Source organism: Strix uralensis, chromosome 7 (genome assembly GCF_047716275.1).
Source record: "Strix uralensis isolate ZFMK-TIS-50842 chromosome 7, bStrUra1, whole genome shotgun sequence".
NCBI lineage: Eukaryota > Metazoa > Chordata > Aves > Strigiformes > Strigidae > Strix > Strix uralensis.
The window spans coordinates 2488165-2504270 of NC_133978.1; the positions used below are offsets into that span (position 1 = coordinate 2488165).

Below are 16106 nucleotides of genomic sequence, written 5' to 3' on the forward strand. Positions count from 1 at the left end.
TCTGTTGACTCTTCCTATCTTTCAACAGGTATCCATACTGTTCTCACAACTAGTTTGAACTTATCTTGAAAAAAAGTTTGCATAATACAACAGAACACTTTTCTCATGTGAATATGTATCTTCTTTTTTTTGTTTCCTGTATCACACTGGAGAAAAATACTTTGCTCTGTATTGCTCCTGTCTTTTAGGTATTGGTGAGTATGAACAGCGGCATTTCTCAGCTCATTCATTATTCAAGTTGTAACACAACACCCTCCTTTGAGGTACAATTATAAGCAAGTGCCAAAATTTATGTAGTGTATTTTACAAGTAATGCTTACTTAAAAGTTTTTGAAACAATTCTGTGTGTGTGTTCTGACACCCTTTGCCCTTCACAGATCCGTTTATGCATATTAGCCTCGTAAAATATTCACTTTTTATCCTCTTCACCATGATCCATTTGTCTTTTCAGCAGGTTTATGTTGAACACTATTGGAGTGGAATGGTGATTGTACCATTTAACCCAACAGTTAGCTGGGCTTGAAAATGTATCCATCCCCTTTCTATTAATTACTCTTTAATGCCTATTTCTATCACACAGACTCGTGTATCATCCTGGTTTATTTCGGAGAAATATAGCCATAGGATGACAATTACTGATGGAGCATAAAAACCAGAGCTAAAGACCGTATAAAGAAGAAAACAGAACTGATGTGGGAAGAGATGAAAAGATGAAAAATTGTCTAGAGAAGAAAATTGGAATGAGCTAATTTACAAAAGAAAATGAACAAACCACGGCCAGGTAACTCTGAATAAGATTAATTGCTACACATTTCCTTCCTCTTTGCAACTTTGATCTTATTTAATCTCCTGTTCCACTTTTCTATGTAACAGTGCTATACTCTCATAAACTCCGATTCCAGTCTTAAATAAGTTTGTTAGCTGGGTGCTGAGCGAGATCCTCTGTTTGCATAAACTGGGTATATCGCTATCGACTTTGGTATTGTTACTCAAATTTAAGCCACCCGAGGATTTGCTCCATTGACTTTCATGGATTTATTTTTAATTTATTACTCTGAGTTCAGAATCAAGAGCTCTGGATATAAATCTTGAACATAAATAGACAATTTCCAAATCTAAACAGTATAGCCACAAGTACCATACAGAAAAACAAGCTAGGCATGTATAGAACTGTCTGAAAAGTTAACCAAATGTTGCTGTGCATTTATTAGTAGTTTACTGTTTATTAAACAATAAATCAAGATCCAAAAAAACCTAATTAATTTAAATGAAGTATCGTTTAGTGAAATGGGAGCCTGTCAAAATAGTTGTTGGGGAGGACAATTAATTGGTACAAATGTGAGTGCAAATTTTGTTTTTAAACTTTAAAGCGTGTCGTTTGTAGTATACAACGTATGTGCACAATACAAATTTCATACATTTTCCGTAGTGACAATAAAAAGCGCAGTTTATTATAAACTGAAGTAAAAATTAAAATAAAAAAAAATAAAATCACAGTTTTGTCATTGGTATGTGAAGGTTGTTCCAAGGGCCCATCCAGAGCTCCTCTTCATCTGACTGTGTGTGTTCACTGTGCGACTCCAAGGGCTCTTTGACATCCTCATTATCAACAACCGACGCTTGCTCTTCTGTGCTTTTCATTTTGGAGCCCCCTGGCTTTGTTACTATATTTTCAGCCCCTATAGTAGAGGAAGCAAATGAGACACTGCAAGGTCTTGTGTTCATTTTATCACTAGAAGATGGTCCCTTTGACAACGTGTTCAGTGGGACATTCTCCTCGTGTGTCACTGCAAGCTTGTCCAGTTTCTTGAACTGTTTCCCCAGCCTCACTGGAGATGTGACTTTTAAATTATTACCAAGGCAAACGCGACGGGTTCTGACAACAGAGCCATTCTGTGCAATGTAGATGTTACCGTTGATGTTGTTTTGAATATTCGGGTTATTGAGACGATGTCTCTGGCTGGAATCAGGAGCGCTGTCTTCTCCAGTGGAGCTGGTCTCGTATTCTGGGTCAACTATCAACTTGATCCTTTTCTTTCTGGCCCACTGTTTGACAATAAATAGAAATGTCGTTAAATCTCAGTGATATTTCTTACATTTTCCTGACCTTTTTCTATCTGTTATTTATCTTATGTTTTATCTAGATACTCATATGAATTTTTATTAACTTGGTCTTTTGTACCCTTCCTCTTAGGATGTACACAGATATTTCTTAATAGGGGCACGTGACCGTGTGCCCCTATCATATATACCTAATGCTCAGACACGCAAACAATTATTTGTTCTAAAAAATTTGAAGACAGATAAATTTTAGTTCATGAACTGCATAATGTGAGTCAGATAGTATATAAAAACTGTGATGTTTTTCTTCGGGTTTGGAAAATAGTGAGAAATTCGGGTTGGTGGTGGGTTTTTTAGCTAAAGATGCATTCTGCTGTGCTCCTGTTAAGTTGAAGTGTACCATCTTTGGAGAATTTTGAGCATGGAGACACTACGTTCTGAAAGAAAACTTCTGTAAATCATGATATTGGTAAGCCAGTCATATTTTGACAAAGCGATGTCTCTGTCTTACAAAGAGAGGTGAAAAACTACTAGATTAATAACCCCTTCTAACAGAAATTGGAAGGCACTGATGATGAAGCCACGTGTAAATGATACTTCTAAGAAACTACTGTACTAACTAATGGGTAAATGCTAGGAAGTCCTTAGAAGTTTTCTTCCAGAGTATTACTAAATTGTAAATTCAGTGCAGAAATGGTATAGCTCAGGTCTGGTTTATACGCATAACACGTCAAGCAGGAAAGATCTCAGCACCTACACAAGTGAAAATCTCAGGCACAACGTTGGCAAAATTGACTGGTTAAAAAAAGAACAGCTTGATATAAGGCTTTGTCCCAGTTCCAATCTGGTGGAATCAACAGAGATGCTTTGCTATTACATGGAAGATGGTGGAGAAATGAGACTTCAGATTCTATATAATTTCTTCTTTTGAAGAGTTAATGTAAACAACTTCCATATTGCTGTGACTTTGTACTAATAGTGACTACAGAAAACCCATTATTTATTTTAATTTATAATTGATCTTTTTAAAATAAATGCCTCATTGCAGTACACTGAAACAAGGTACTATCATTCTTGAATTAATAATGAAAACACTGTTATTTCTCTAAAGCAGCAGATACCATCAGAGTTAACTCCCACTGCAGTACATACACATGCACACAAGAAAAAACAGTTTTTAGAAAAAGAAAATCATGCAAGGTATAAACAGGTGGTGATTACTCTTAAGCTTTTGGGAAGTTGCACTTTGTATAAATTATTTACATGCCTGTATTCTTTTGTTCCCGATAAAGACATCGAATTTTCTTCACACAGCTATACTCAGATGGATGAAAAGACTGACTAGTTTAAAAGGCATTCGAACTTTGTGTGCAGCTACAACTTTGTGCTATATGGGAATACAAAAAAGTAAGTAGGTGATCATAAATCTAGTTCACATTTCAACCGGAATTAAAGACAGTAGTTGCAAAGTTAGTATCACGCTTTGCAACACTAATTGTCCTGACAGGGTAACTCCACGGAAGGCTCAAGTAGCTTAAAAATTCAAACATTTTTCTCTCCCCTGTCTAACAGAGACTTCCTGGCAGAGCTTTGGTGCGTACGGCAGAACTTGTACTAGCTCTCAAGAGCTCACGCACAAGACTAATCCAGTACTGGCTCAAAGCTTTAATTTTATTTACGCTTCTTATGGCTTATCTTGATACATCTAGTGGCTGAGAAACAGCTCTGTGGCTTTTGATACAAGGTAAATAAAGTACAGATTGTTTGTGTGTATACAAAGCTTGCAGACTCTGTGTGCTAGCAGCACGGAAAGGAGCTCCGTGAGGAGGTACATCGTGCAGAGCTTGCTTCTTATATGAAAACACAAAGTCCACTTGCGCTGTCAGTAACAGAAGTCTCTCCTACTCCACCATGCTCACTCTGAGCAGAACTGTGCTAATGAAGATTTCTCTATGGAATGACATCAGATATTAGAAGTTATTGAATTTTAAAAGGCAGATACCAAAATATAGAACATAGGTGATGGTTACCTTCAGCAATACTTTGCTGTTACGCATCTCAAACTTTTAAATAGATGTTTAAAAAAACCCATTAAAATCACTGTACTGTTAGCTGGGAACGGCAGAAGCTGGAAAATGTAATCCATTTCCTTTTCTGAGCAAGCTCACTTTGTACACCTACCTCTGCATTCCTGTCTTGTACATCGCTGGTACCTGAAACCTGAATACCATGATCAGAAAACAGTTTAATCCCAGCTCTGCTAGTAGTACTCTGTTTTGGGAGTGTTGCTCTGCTGCAATTTCAGTTGTCCTCCCTGCAAACAGGGCTAATGTTTATAACAGAGAACTCATTTGAAGATTAGCAAATGTTGTACGGTAGGGAAACATAAGGTGAAACCATGTATGACTTCTAAGTCTTTTCATCCTCATCATCATTCCTGTTCTTCACTGAATTTCATGTTTTGCCCCTTTTCCTTCCTGCAGTGTTCCATTTTGTGGTAGACATAACCTGCACGAACGTAGGGCCCTTAATAGGTTTGCCATCAGGTTCGTCAAGCTATCCGTCACAGCTAATGAAAAACGCATGGTTGCTTTGCTTCACAATGTACACAATGCAGAAAGGATTAAACTTAAGAATCAAGACAATACCTCTTTTACTACATTATTGAAATAGGCAGTGAAAAGAAGTATTCCTTCCTGCCATTGCTCAGTGAAAATTAATCTCTCTATATCCACCACTAAGTATACCTGAATAGTCTCTCAGAGGAATTACATTAGTTTGATTTTCTACAGTTCTATCCTTAAAACAGCATATAGGGTTCAAATGCTGAAGCAATAAGCTTTGACATTTTCTTTTTTGGCTATCTCTAGTCAAGAGTGTAATGCTTAGGAAAGACCACACAGAAGGCACAGCAAACAAGATCACTCCTTACTGCAAAACATCCACCTACTGTCACTCCTTTTTAAAAGGATGTAGAATCACCAGCAGTCTCTGACTCCGTAATGGCAGTATCCAGGGTCTCATCTGACTGAGACTGACCGTTTTCTCGGGACGTCTTTTTTCTTATTTTCTTTCTTTTTGTGTTGGTGTCAGAACTTTGATTCTTGGTATCAGGGGAAGTAGCAGTTTTACCAGAAGCGGCACTAGTTGCGCTTTTTGTCCCCTCAGTACCTTTGGAAGTAACACTGATTTCACTTTCTAGGCAGGAAGATTCATTCTTATCGATAGTTTCCTCCCTGTCACTAGCATCTGTATCAACCTCTTCTGCGCTTTCATCGACGCTATCCTCACCATTATTAGCTGATTTTCCTTTCTTGCCTTTTCCAGTGGCAGCAGTTTTTGCATTGGCAGATGTTTCAGAAACTACCTTATTTGAGTTATTTGCTGTCTCATTGGGGCTTGCGCTGTCTTGTTCCACATCCACTTGTTCATCTTCTTCTGACACCTCTTCTATCGTGTCTTCTATTTCAAGGCTGGCAGAGGAAGTTTTGCTCTTATGGGTGGACCCTGAAGTTTTCCTGTAGCTCGTGTCCCTGTCACTACCTGATGCAGTAGAGCTAATACTTGATTTCTGGCTGGATCGCCTCGTTCTGCCACGAGAACTACCTCTGCCACTTTTTGTACTGGACCTTTCAGTGCTTCTTCTACTGCTGGACTCACTACTCCCTGATTTGCTGTATGAACTTCGTGTAGATGAGCTATGTGACAGGCTACCATCTTCATCACTGTCAGAGTCTTCTTCATCATCATCCTCTTCAGATGAGTCCTCCTCCGATTCACTGCTAGAGCTGGATCCAGACTCGTCATCAGAATCCCCAAAATCATGCCCAGTTTCTTCATCTGAGTCCACAGTACTTTCAGTAGCTTCATCTTGGTCCAGAGTTACTTTTAGGTAGTCTTTATCTTCTGACTCCGAGCCAGAGCTACTACTCTTCACGGATGATTCATCTGAAGCATATTTTCTTCTCTTCTTTTTCTTCTTCTCATAATCACTATCCTCGTGCTCACTCTCTGCTGTGATACTTATTGAAACTCCTGATTTTGTTTCATCTCGTTCATATTCTTCCTCTCCTTTTTCTCTTGCATGCACTAAATCTTTGCTAATAGGCTCTTGCAATTTTCTGGAGACACTAATGCGTTTTAACACGTGATTTAGTTTTCTCATCGAAGGTCTGTCATCTGTCGATTTCTGGAAGTAACTTCCCCTGATAACCATGCTTTTCTCACCGTCCACTTGGCGAGCTGACATCAACTTGGCATAACTGGAATCTTTCCTACCGCCTTTCACTTTCTGCAGAATCATCGGGAATATCTTTGCTTTCTTCCATGGAGAACGAGCAGACTCAGTTCTTCCTACTGGTTTGTGAGCACTGACTGCTACGCGACTTAAATGCATCACTGCTTTTAGTTTCCTTTTTCCCTGGCTGGTCCTATATGTTCTTCCAGAAACATGTCTTAGATCCATCCCACCACCTAAAGGTCTACCTTCTATTTGAGGCCCTGCTCTCTGGCTTATACCTCTGCTTGAAGGACCTCTGCCTTGACTCATCCCCTGCAAATTATGAAAACGGAACTTGATTACAATTTGAAGATAGCTATTGTGAAAGCTCGCACCCTAAAATAAGTCAGCAGGAACAAATGCAACATTTTTTCCCAGCATCAGCATTAACTTACCTGTTTTAGAATAGCTTTTTACCAAAGTTATGGGGAAAGTTTTGCTTCTAGAATAGGCTGCAAGTGCACAACTACCTTACTCTGCAGCAGGGAACAATACCGGCTCAGAAATGTTATCTCTTCTCATTTAATTAAAACCCATGTGATGGATTAAGAGTCTAGTACTTCTGAGAATTAGATTTTAAAAAAAAAAGGAACATTTACATCAACTTTTTTCTTGCTGCCACTGATATTTTAGAATGTCTTTACATTCAGTTATGAACTTTACAATAAATGAGTGTAGGTGACTTCTTGTCTCAATGGAAAATCACCAGTTATAGGCTGAATGTTAGTAATATCCCATCTGGTTAATAATATAAAATAGAATTACCTAAGGCTATGTGGATTTTATTTTGAACTAGAAATCTACATTGAGATAGATGTGGATATTAAAAGAAACTTTGCAATTCCTTTCTCTTTCTAGAAAGAATCTCTGACGTACACTTTACACATCAGAAGGGCAAACAATGATTAGCATCGGAAGAGCTCCTTATTTGGTCTACACAGAACACAATATTCTAATCAGTTACAAAACACATTTGACAAGGCTTAATGGTCCTTCATCTTGTTGCAGAGACAGAATCAACACACCGGAGACGCTTACCTCTTCTGCTGTCGGCCCATGCGGACTATAGTAGTAGCCACCATCGCTCTCCACCACGACTTCCCCATACTCATCGTACATCCCTGAAGGAGACAGCAAGCGGCGGCGGCTCCCATACTGAGGCAGTTCGTACCTGGCAAAAACACCATCATCTTTTCATAACGTGCACCAATGCGTTCACGTGTGTCTCCAAACACAGCAACAAATGCGCTCGCTCACATCCCGAAAGGACAAGAATGCCTTTGCTCTTTTTTCTCTCTACCTTTGAGAAGATTATTATTCTTTTTTCCTCAGTGGTGACACAAAACCTCTGGTCTCTGGGATCAGTCAAGAATCCCCCAAGTGCAATGACCTTTCCAGGTACCTGATTTTTGGGGTGATCTTTTTTATTATTAGGGAATGAAAGAGCAGGTTCCCTGGGATCAGTTCTGAAGAGTCCCTGCAAACTTGTAGGGACAGCAATAATCCCTGAAGTGCTTGCAGTCAGATGGGCACTGTCAGAACAAGGCAGCAGGATGTTTTTCTAGGTAAATGTGAAAAGCCAGATGCTGGCTGGGAGCTGTGAGCGGAAAGTATCAGTCACTGAACGCAGGCTGGTGAGCCACAAAAGGGGAGGAGATGATGGAAAGTAATTTCCAAGACAGCAGAAATATGCAAATAAAAAAGTGAATATAAAACCAGCATGATAGATGGGGTATACACCCTGCAAGTGTAATAATTAGATCCCTAAAGAAGCAGGAACGCCCCCTTAACTTTTAAAAAGCGTTTTGTTGTCAGCGCACACCTTCATGGACACAAAGATTAAAGTAATCCTGAAGTGAAGGTAAATCTCCAGATTAGATGCTGTAATAGTAAACATCACCAACCTGGAAAGGCAGCATTTTCAGAAATATATATGAAAAATGAAAATGTACCCATGCTCATAACTGTAGTAATCCTGCCCATAGTATTCCTGCCCTGGATCAATTCCAGATTCCATACTTAACTCCTGTCAAAAAAGAAACACTGATTGAATGCAAACAGTTAGACACAGTAAAGACTGATGAAAAAGGCACAAAGAACAGTACCTTAAAGTGCAAACAAGCAAAATAAAAAAACGATAATAATTTGAGGAACATTGACATCTGTCGAGAACCATACTGAGAAGCCAACAGGAGCTTTAAATGAGCCCTTCCCTGGTGTATTCCCTGGGAGCGACTGTTCTAAGTCAGCTAAACGCAGACGCTGTTCTGGTGTGGGACACTGTCTCACTTATCCTGTCCAAAAACCTCATTCAGTAAACTGGACTTACAGCAAATATACCGTGCCTCTCTCAAAGGAAGAAGCTATGTTGAAAGATTAGGGCTACTTTACTTACGCTTTTTGTCAGGTCTCTTTTTTAAATGTTTTCTCAACCATCAACAATCATGAGCAGCATTCGACTAAGCTAAGTACTTTATCCTACAAAAGCTCCAGTGTGTCCTTAAGCTCCTTTCAGACACCGGTATTAGGCTGCTCTGTGGAACAGCTCTGAACTGCAGAGCACCAAGGGCTTGTGTTTTGGCAAGGGATGGCATCTCTCACAGCTTCCTAGAGGTTTTTCTCCCGTCCGATGAATTTAAAGTTGTGTCAGAGCATCTCATTGTAATTATTTATGTAATGACTGCAGAAACAATCACCATTCTTACCACAAAAATACCATCGATAGCAATGTCTCACAAAAGCTACATTTGCTCTATTGCTTATTCTGGAAATAGTACTGGGTCTAAAAGACTTGAAATTGAAATTACTGGGTTTATAATCCAGAGCACTGCACAGCCTTTCACTTTTCTTTACCTTGGCAGGCCAACTGCTTAGTTCATCTCTAGGTACAATAATTACTTATCAGTTGACTGACATCTGAAAAAATAGATTGCGGTTGGACAGTGAGGAAATTATTCTGTCTGTGAATCTGGACATGAAACTAGGAGAGCCTTCAGTCTGTGTGATGAAGTCCATGGGAGCAACTAAAAGATGCTTAAGTGGAAAATACCAAGATGAGGTAAATTCAAAATACTAAATTAAAACAACATAAATGGGTAACATTGTCAGGACTTTCCTTTTTATCTAAAAGAGTTCAGGGAAAAATATTACCTAAGACAGACAAGTTTTTATTAGGAAATTATGTAAAAGCCATTAAAATTATAGAATAATTATGAAATGAAAAATAGCAGTACCTCTGGTCTGAGAAGAGAAGGTCTCAGCAACTGCTGTTGCTACAAAAGAAAATTAGAAAGGAGTTAACTAGGCAGCAAAAATTAAAGTGCAGGTCATTTGTGTTTGAGTTAAGATTGGAAAGAAATCCTAAAAACACAGGTCCTTCAGAGCATTTTGTATGGCAGTCACCTGGATACTTCCATACTCAGTAAGAAGTAGAACCCTGCTAACCACCTAATGTTGTAAAATCACTTTACAGTCCACTACTTCTTTGGCCTAATACAGAATCAAATTCCCAGTCTATGTGGTGATTCTCTAAATTATTTAGGTCAAGAACTTTTGTCAGAGCCCAAGAGAACTGTTGTGTGGTATATGCTGGAGACAGCAGGGAGACAATGGCAGACCAAAAATTATCCACAACAGGTAGAAAGCAAATCTATAGGAATTTGCAGTAAAGTCTGGGATTCAGCTATTAAAAACCTGAACTGATATGATTTCTTCTCCAAGCTTCTACTGCAATACCATCACTTTAATTCTCTATATTTATATACCTCAGTGGCTTTTAACTACCTCACAACCACAAATATTCTTTAATTCACAATACCAATATGACAGTGAAGGATTATCTCTCTTGTTTTCTCTACAGCTTATGTGTGATTTCATTCTGTATGCAGCAGGCAGTGAGAAAAGCATGCTGACATGAGGGAAAGGACCCTGGGAGGCTGCATGGAGAGGACCAACAGCATGACATGGCTCCTCCCAGGTGTCTCACAGCTAAACATGGGTCATTTCTGGTAGTTATGTTGTTCATTACTCTGTAGCTCCAGTTTTCTGCAAATGACAGACCGATGCCCATCACTTGCTGTCCATAATTTAGGATCAGATTTACTCAGGAAAATGAGTACCACTGTCCCCACACTGCTCCCAAGACTTGGTGGCGCTATTTCAGCCAAGTTGCATGGTCAAAACGAAACTCTGAGAAATGGGGAAGTTCTGTATCTGAATTAAGAGACACAAATCAGCTCTGCAAAGGGAGGAAAAATCACAGCAGAACAACAGAAAGCTTGCCATTTGTAAACCACTACTGAGTAAGGAGCAGGAGGCTCCAGACGCACACCTTAAGATTAGTAAAACCATCCAGCTCTCAGCAGTAAGTATCAGTCTTTATGATAGAAATGCATTTTGGAGAACTTTCAAATTATTACATGAGTTCATTCAGATTTCTGAAGAAAACTCTCAGCGTTATTCATTGCTGGAGAAAAAGATGCTGCAAGAACAACTGACTCCGCTGCGTTGCCAAGAAGGTCTGTGTAGTCCAGTACCCGGCCCGTGAGAGCAGGCAGCAGCAGGTGATCATGCGTGCCATAAGAAAACACAGCAAGCACCGAGGGAATTCCCTGGGAAACTTTTTTTGGCAGTTTTTCAAGGAGCAGTCTCCTAGCCTGGAGGTTACGTCTGTGCCATGCTGGTTGCTAGCCCCCTGTGAACCATGAACTTTTTGAGCCACTTTGTATTTCTGGCTTCTAAAACACCCAATAGCAATGAGTTTCACAACATAGGTTGTATGGGTAAAGGATGCTGATGTAATTAGTATTTTAAACATAACTGGGGAACAGCCTTACCTCTTGCTGTGCATATCCTCGCCTAGAAGTCAGAAAAAGAAAAAAAGATATTAGTATACTTCTGTGAGACTATTTAAAGATGCATATTGCCATTCTTTCTGGGGAGAGGTGAAAAGATAATGTAATTAGAAATATTACTAGCAAGAAAAGAAATACATATCTACAATACAAAATATGTTTTTCTTTGGATTTGCTCTGGACGTACGAATCATTGCATGAGAAAGGCTAGTGGATCTTTGGGATCTTTTCTTGCTTTAGATTGCAAATGAATGAGAAGAAGTCCCCAATCCCCAAAAGCCAGAGAGCCAGTGCACCCAGTGGAACTCAGCAAAGAGAAAGGGGGTGAATGCTGTGTTTGGCTTTCCTTGCGTTCCCCTAAGAGACGTCCTGCCCAGTTCACCTCCTCTGTTGTCTCGGACACCTACAGAGACCAGCTACAAAGAGACTCTGTTATTTCATGCGTCTGCTTACGCAGTGAAACAGTTTCTCTTCTACTTCAGGACTTCCTAGAAATTGGCCTGGAGCTTCGATTGCTAATTTCTTGTAACCACATTATTATTAAAATTACATATTTCCTAACATTTTCTCAGCAGGGGGGAGTTAAATTATTTTTGCTATCTATGATTATTCTGCCACAGGCTTTGTGCTTTTGATCTCATTGGAAATTTTTTGTTGTTGTTTTAATTCATTTTCTTGGAGCCATTCATATGCATGACAAAGGCACCTATGTCTACCACAAGTTCTCTATTTTCACATTTTGTGCCAGAAAATTAAAATAATTTAGACAAAACTAGGGAACAGCATTTAGGTCTTAGCATTATTATTAAGGATAAGCCTTGATTTTTAATTTTTTTTATTTTTAGGAAAGAAAGGATAAATGCTCAAAATTATCTTGAGCTTAACTTAGTACACATACATCAGTCTAGGGAAAGTCTTTAATTACACTCAAGTAAATAATAAAGAACAGAGTAGAAGTCCTTTTAATTCTTTAATATCACCATCTATAAAATTTTCTATTAATATTCAGCACATGGAATTGATTATCAGCATTAAATTAATGCTGTTGCCCATGTAATATAAAACTAATGAACAACTGAAATGAAGATTTATCATCAAAAGATGATCTGTGACTTTTCAAAGCCCACTTGAGGAGCACTGTATTTAGTTTTCATATCGCCTAAAACAATCTTCAGATAAAGAGGATAAGTAAGCCTATTACTCTTAATTGCTCTCAAATAGTCACTATATTGCAGATTAAAAGCATAACATAAGTAATTCTAATTAAATTTGGAATTCAACTTTCGTAAAAATAACACCACACTGTGCTTTTTATGCTTATACTTTTCTTATAGTTTGCTGTGGCCATGATTAGAAGAAAAAAAAAGACCCCAAGAGACAAAAAATACCCATTCACTCAATACAGCACAAGGATCTATTCTGTCAAAAACAACATAATGTGTTTCCAGGAAGGAATTAAAGCTCTCCAGAGAGGGAGGAATTGCTTCTGGATAAACATTATCAGCCAGACTTCACTGCGGTCAGTCAGAGAGAAATCTTCAATGCAAAACAGAAAGCAAGGACATAGTGCCTATGATGATGGTAGGATAATATGACATCTGGTATACACTGCTGGTACTTAACATGGAAGATAAAACAAGAATGAACTTACATGTACGAAACACGCCAACCTCTCACAGGTCTGTATTGCTGACATAGGTTAAAGGAACTGTGAATTGCCTAAAGCAACAATTTTCCCAATTACTGGCATCCCAACAGGCTATTGCTATTTCATCTGTTTTCATCTTAAAAGCAAAAGCATCATAAACCCCGAATACTACAGCTACTGCTCAGAGGTGGCAACTGTTTATCAGTTTGTCCTGACTCTTAAAATGGAGGTTTCCTGCAGTTCATAACTGGAACTGTGGAGAGACAATCTAGAAGGGAGATGAGTAATGATACGCTACTGCTTGATTTCAGCTTTGTGAACGGGTTTGCAAAGAAACGCTCTCCCCTGATGCAGTCTCTGCTCCTGCTCAGAACTCAGCCCAGTCAAGCAGCTGATGAAAGGATGAGAGATTTACCCAGGGTTGCATCTGACTCATTAACCAAATCAGACAACCTGAAGAGGAGTCAATAAGCTTATATATGCTCAACTTCTTACCAACTCCTATATTGGTTATAATAATGTGTCGTGGTGCAGAACCCCAGCAGCATCCAGACATCTCAATGGGACAGAACTTCCCTAGGTTAAGTTAAAAAAACATGCTATAGTTTCTTCCCCGGTCTAATAGAATGATTTTTTTAACAAAGGCTATTCAAAAAACCAGCAGGAGAAAAAAGGTTGCACTAATTCCAGACAAAATGAAACTAGGTTTTGTTAAACTTTCCAATTTAATAAAGGTTTACAGAATGAGAAAGTAGGTGTTCCTCATTAGTGAAGAGCTTATTACCATGACCCCCACAGACTCTTCTGAGACTGATGAAACTAAGTATTTAAAAAGGAGCTCCTGTGTGATTGTCCATTCTTTCTGCTTAAGGAATGCCACAAATAATTGTAGCCGAATAAAACCTTTGGAGTTTATGCTGTGAATTACTAAACGCCTGCAGCTTTGCTGCGTGACACTAGACACTGTCTAATATTTCACTAGTGATGTAATGAACTTCACAAAAGCATCCATGATGGGTCTACAAGCTCTAAAGTGGGATTTGCTTAAATTCAAATCTCTGTCTTAGGGTCGATCCACTCTGAACATGCTCAGCATAATAGTTTCTTGTGCACATCTCTGCACACTTTCCGCTGTCCCACTGTCTCCACACCTGGCCCATGGCAGATGCACAGAAGCAAGTAAACACGTAAGCCATCTTCCAACTCTGGCTCTTAAACCTTAAAACTTTCTCTACCTAATAGCTGCTGAACTTTGATAATTTGCTGTGGGTGCTGCAGTCGTGCCAACTCTTGGAGAATTTAGCATCACTGGCAGGTATCCTACATGCGTGCATCTCGTAAATTATACAGATTCTGTTACAGCAAAAATGCTATGATCGATCATCATTCCCCTCACGCATTTAGTTACTATATGTGTCTTGGAACTACAGTCTAGCTCAACAAGGGTTTTAAGCAAAAAAAAATTCTAATGTATCAGCAAATCTTGTGTGATGGTGTTCATGGAGTTTGGCTCTGGGACAAAGAAAGAGAAACTACCTTCAGCAGTTTCTGACTGAAGCATCCATACATGTCCTAATTGCAGATTTAAAACAAAAGAGAAAAGAGGAAAAGCCAAGCACCATGGAAATGCTGAGTATCTCTAGACAGTCTGATAAATAACTAATTACCTTTTTGCTCAGAATTACATTTGATACAGAACTGGGGTTTCAGTTTTTCTTTATTATGTAATATCCTCCTTTCCCAACACGTTTTTTAAAATTGTCATAGTAAACACAAATGTGTTGAATCTTGGTAAAAGACTAAAAGGAAACCTGCAAGATGGACCAAACTAACATTCATTTAAATGCCAAAACTGCTTTTACTTACCAATTTTTCAAAGGACAAACCAATTTTCTATAATTGACATATTAATGTAAAGGTCTGATTTAGACGACTGTGAGCAAAAAAGCCAGTAAGTAAATCCATATTACATGGATTTTTACAAGTACTTGAAAAATCTTCACTTGGTGACACTAATCAGAGTGACTTTATTAAAATTTAAGTGAGATGTTTCAGCTGTAAAGCTCATGGCAAACTAGCATGAAATTTAGACACCAACAACATGCACATGCAAAATAAAAAACAAACAAATGCTTTGTACATTAAAGAAATTTACAAAATAAAAACTTTTAACATGCAGGTACAATATAAAAAATGCAATGGAAGGCAGAACATAGGTAACAGGAGGGAAGACAGCCGGTTTTTAGTGACAGATCAAGACAAACCCCTTCTGAGTTGGGATGCAAACATGGGCTGAAAGAAAGCATGCCAGCATAGCAGAGCGCGGCGTCATCTCCCACCGAATACGGAGATGCATCATGACAATAACTCCGGCTCACTATTGCCAAGCCTGCTTACTACCATTACTTGCTTTCTTTGACATCCGATATTTGACAGTAAGATTCCTCCCAGGTGATACATTTTATGGGCAAAGCAAGAGATTCCAATCACAGCTGCAGAAAAATTGCTCTGCTTATTGCTTTTACCTACAGTGAAGGCTGCTTAACATAAAGCAGTATCAAGCCCTCTGCTGTCTATGACCGATCCTTGGGTAAAAATGGGCAGTTTTCCCCAAGAGTTTTTGGTAAACAGACTAAGAACCAGCATCACAGAACAGTAAGATGTAGTTCTGAGAAAACAACTTGTAGAATTATTATACATTAAAAATTTCCGAGTGAACAGGAAAGACAATGTCTCTCAATTTGGGATCAGGACTGCGTAAGCAGTGACACACAGCAGAGAAAGGGAAAAAGTCTGGATTTCTAGAGTCTGAGGCAGATACCGTGTGCTGCATTTGAGTCATCTCACTCAAAATGTTACATGCAGAAAACATCCAACCGTAAATATTACAGTGCTGTCGACTGAGATGGAAAGCATTTCTCAAGCTCCTCCACAACACAGCTCAAGTTGCCGTTCTGCTGGTTGTGCTCAGCCACAGCTTCTGAAGTTGCCAGCTCTGGCGTTGCAACCGGTTTGAGCTTAGAAACATGCTTGGGCAGAACGTGGTTTTTGTCTATTTGGCTGTACATGTTGGCCACAGACCTTTCGATCGCGGCTAAATTCTGAATGTTTTTAAGAATACCTTTGAGCTCCCTACGGGGAGGAGTCTCTGGCACTGTGGCCGGTGGCGGTACAGCTGGCTGTTTGGCAGGGGATTTTGAATGCTTGGCAGGAGAGAGGTGCTGGGTGATAAGAGGAGATGAAGAAGAAGAAAGACAAACTGTGG

The 16106-nt window shown here is 39.1% G+C and overlaps 1 protein-coding gene across 1 annotated transcript in view; it reads right to left on the reverse strand.

The window, feature by feature from the left end:
- Positions 1-1011: 1011 nt before the first annotated feature.
- Positions 1012-16106, reverse strand: part of PCDH15 (protocadherin related 15) — a 460117-nt gene continuing 445022 nt past the window's right edge. The window contains exons 33-38 of the mRNA XM_074874163.1: positions 11176-11197; positions 9574-9612; positions 8293-8366; positions 7379-7511; positions 5144-6613; positions 1012-2046 (exon numbers count right to left, since the gene is read on the reverse strand). Of these exons, the coding sequence (XP_074730264.1) occupies positions 1492-2046; positions 5144-6613; positions 7379-7511; positions 8293-8366; positions 9574-9612; positions 11176-11197 (2293 nt within the window). The 3' untranslated portion in view covers positions 1012-1491. The remainder of the gene's footprint in view (positions 2047-5143; positions 6614-7378; positions 7512-8292; positions 8367-9573; positions 9613-11175; positions 11198-16106) is intronic.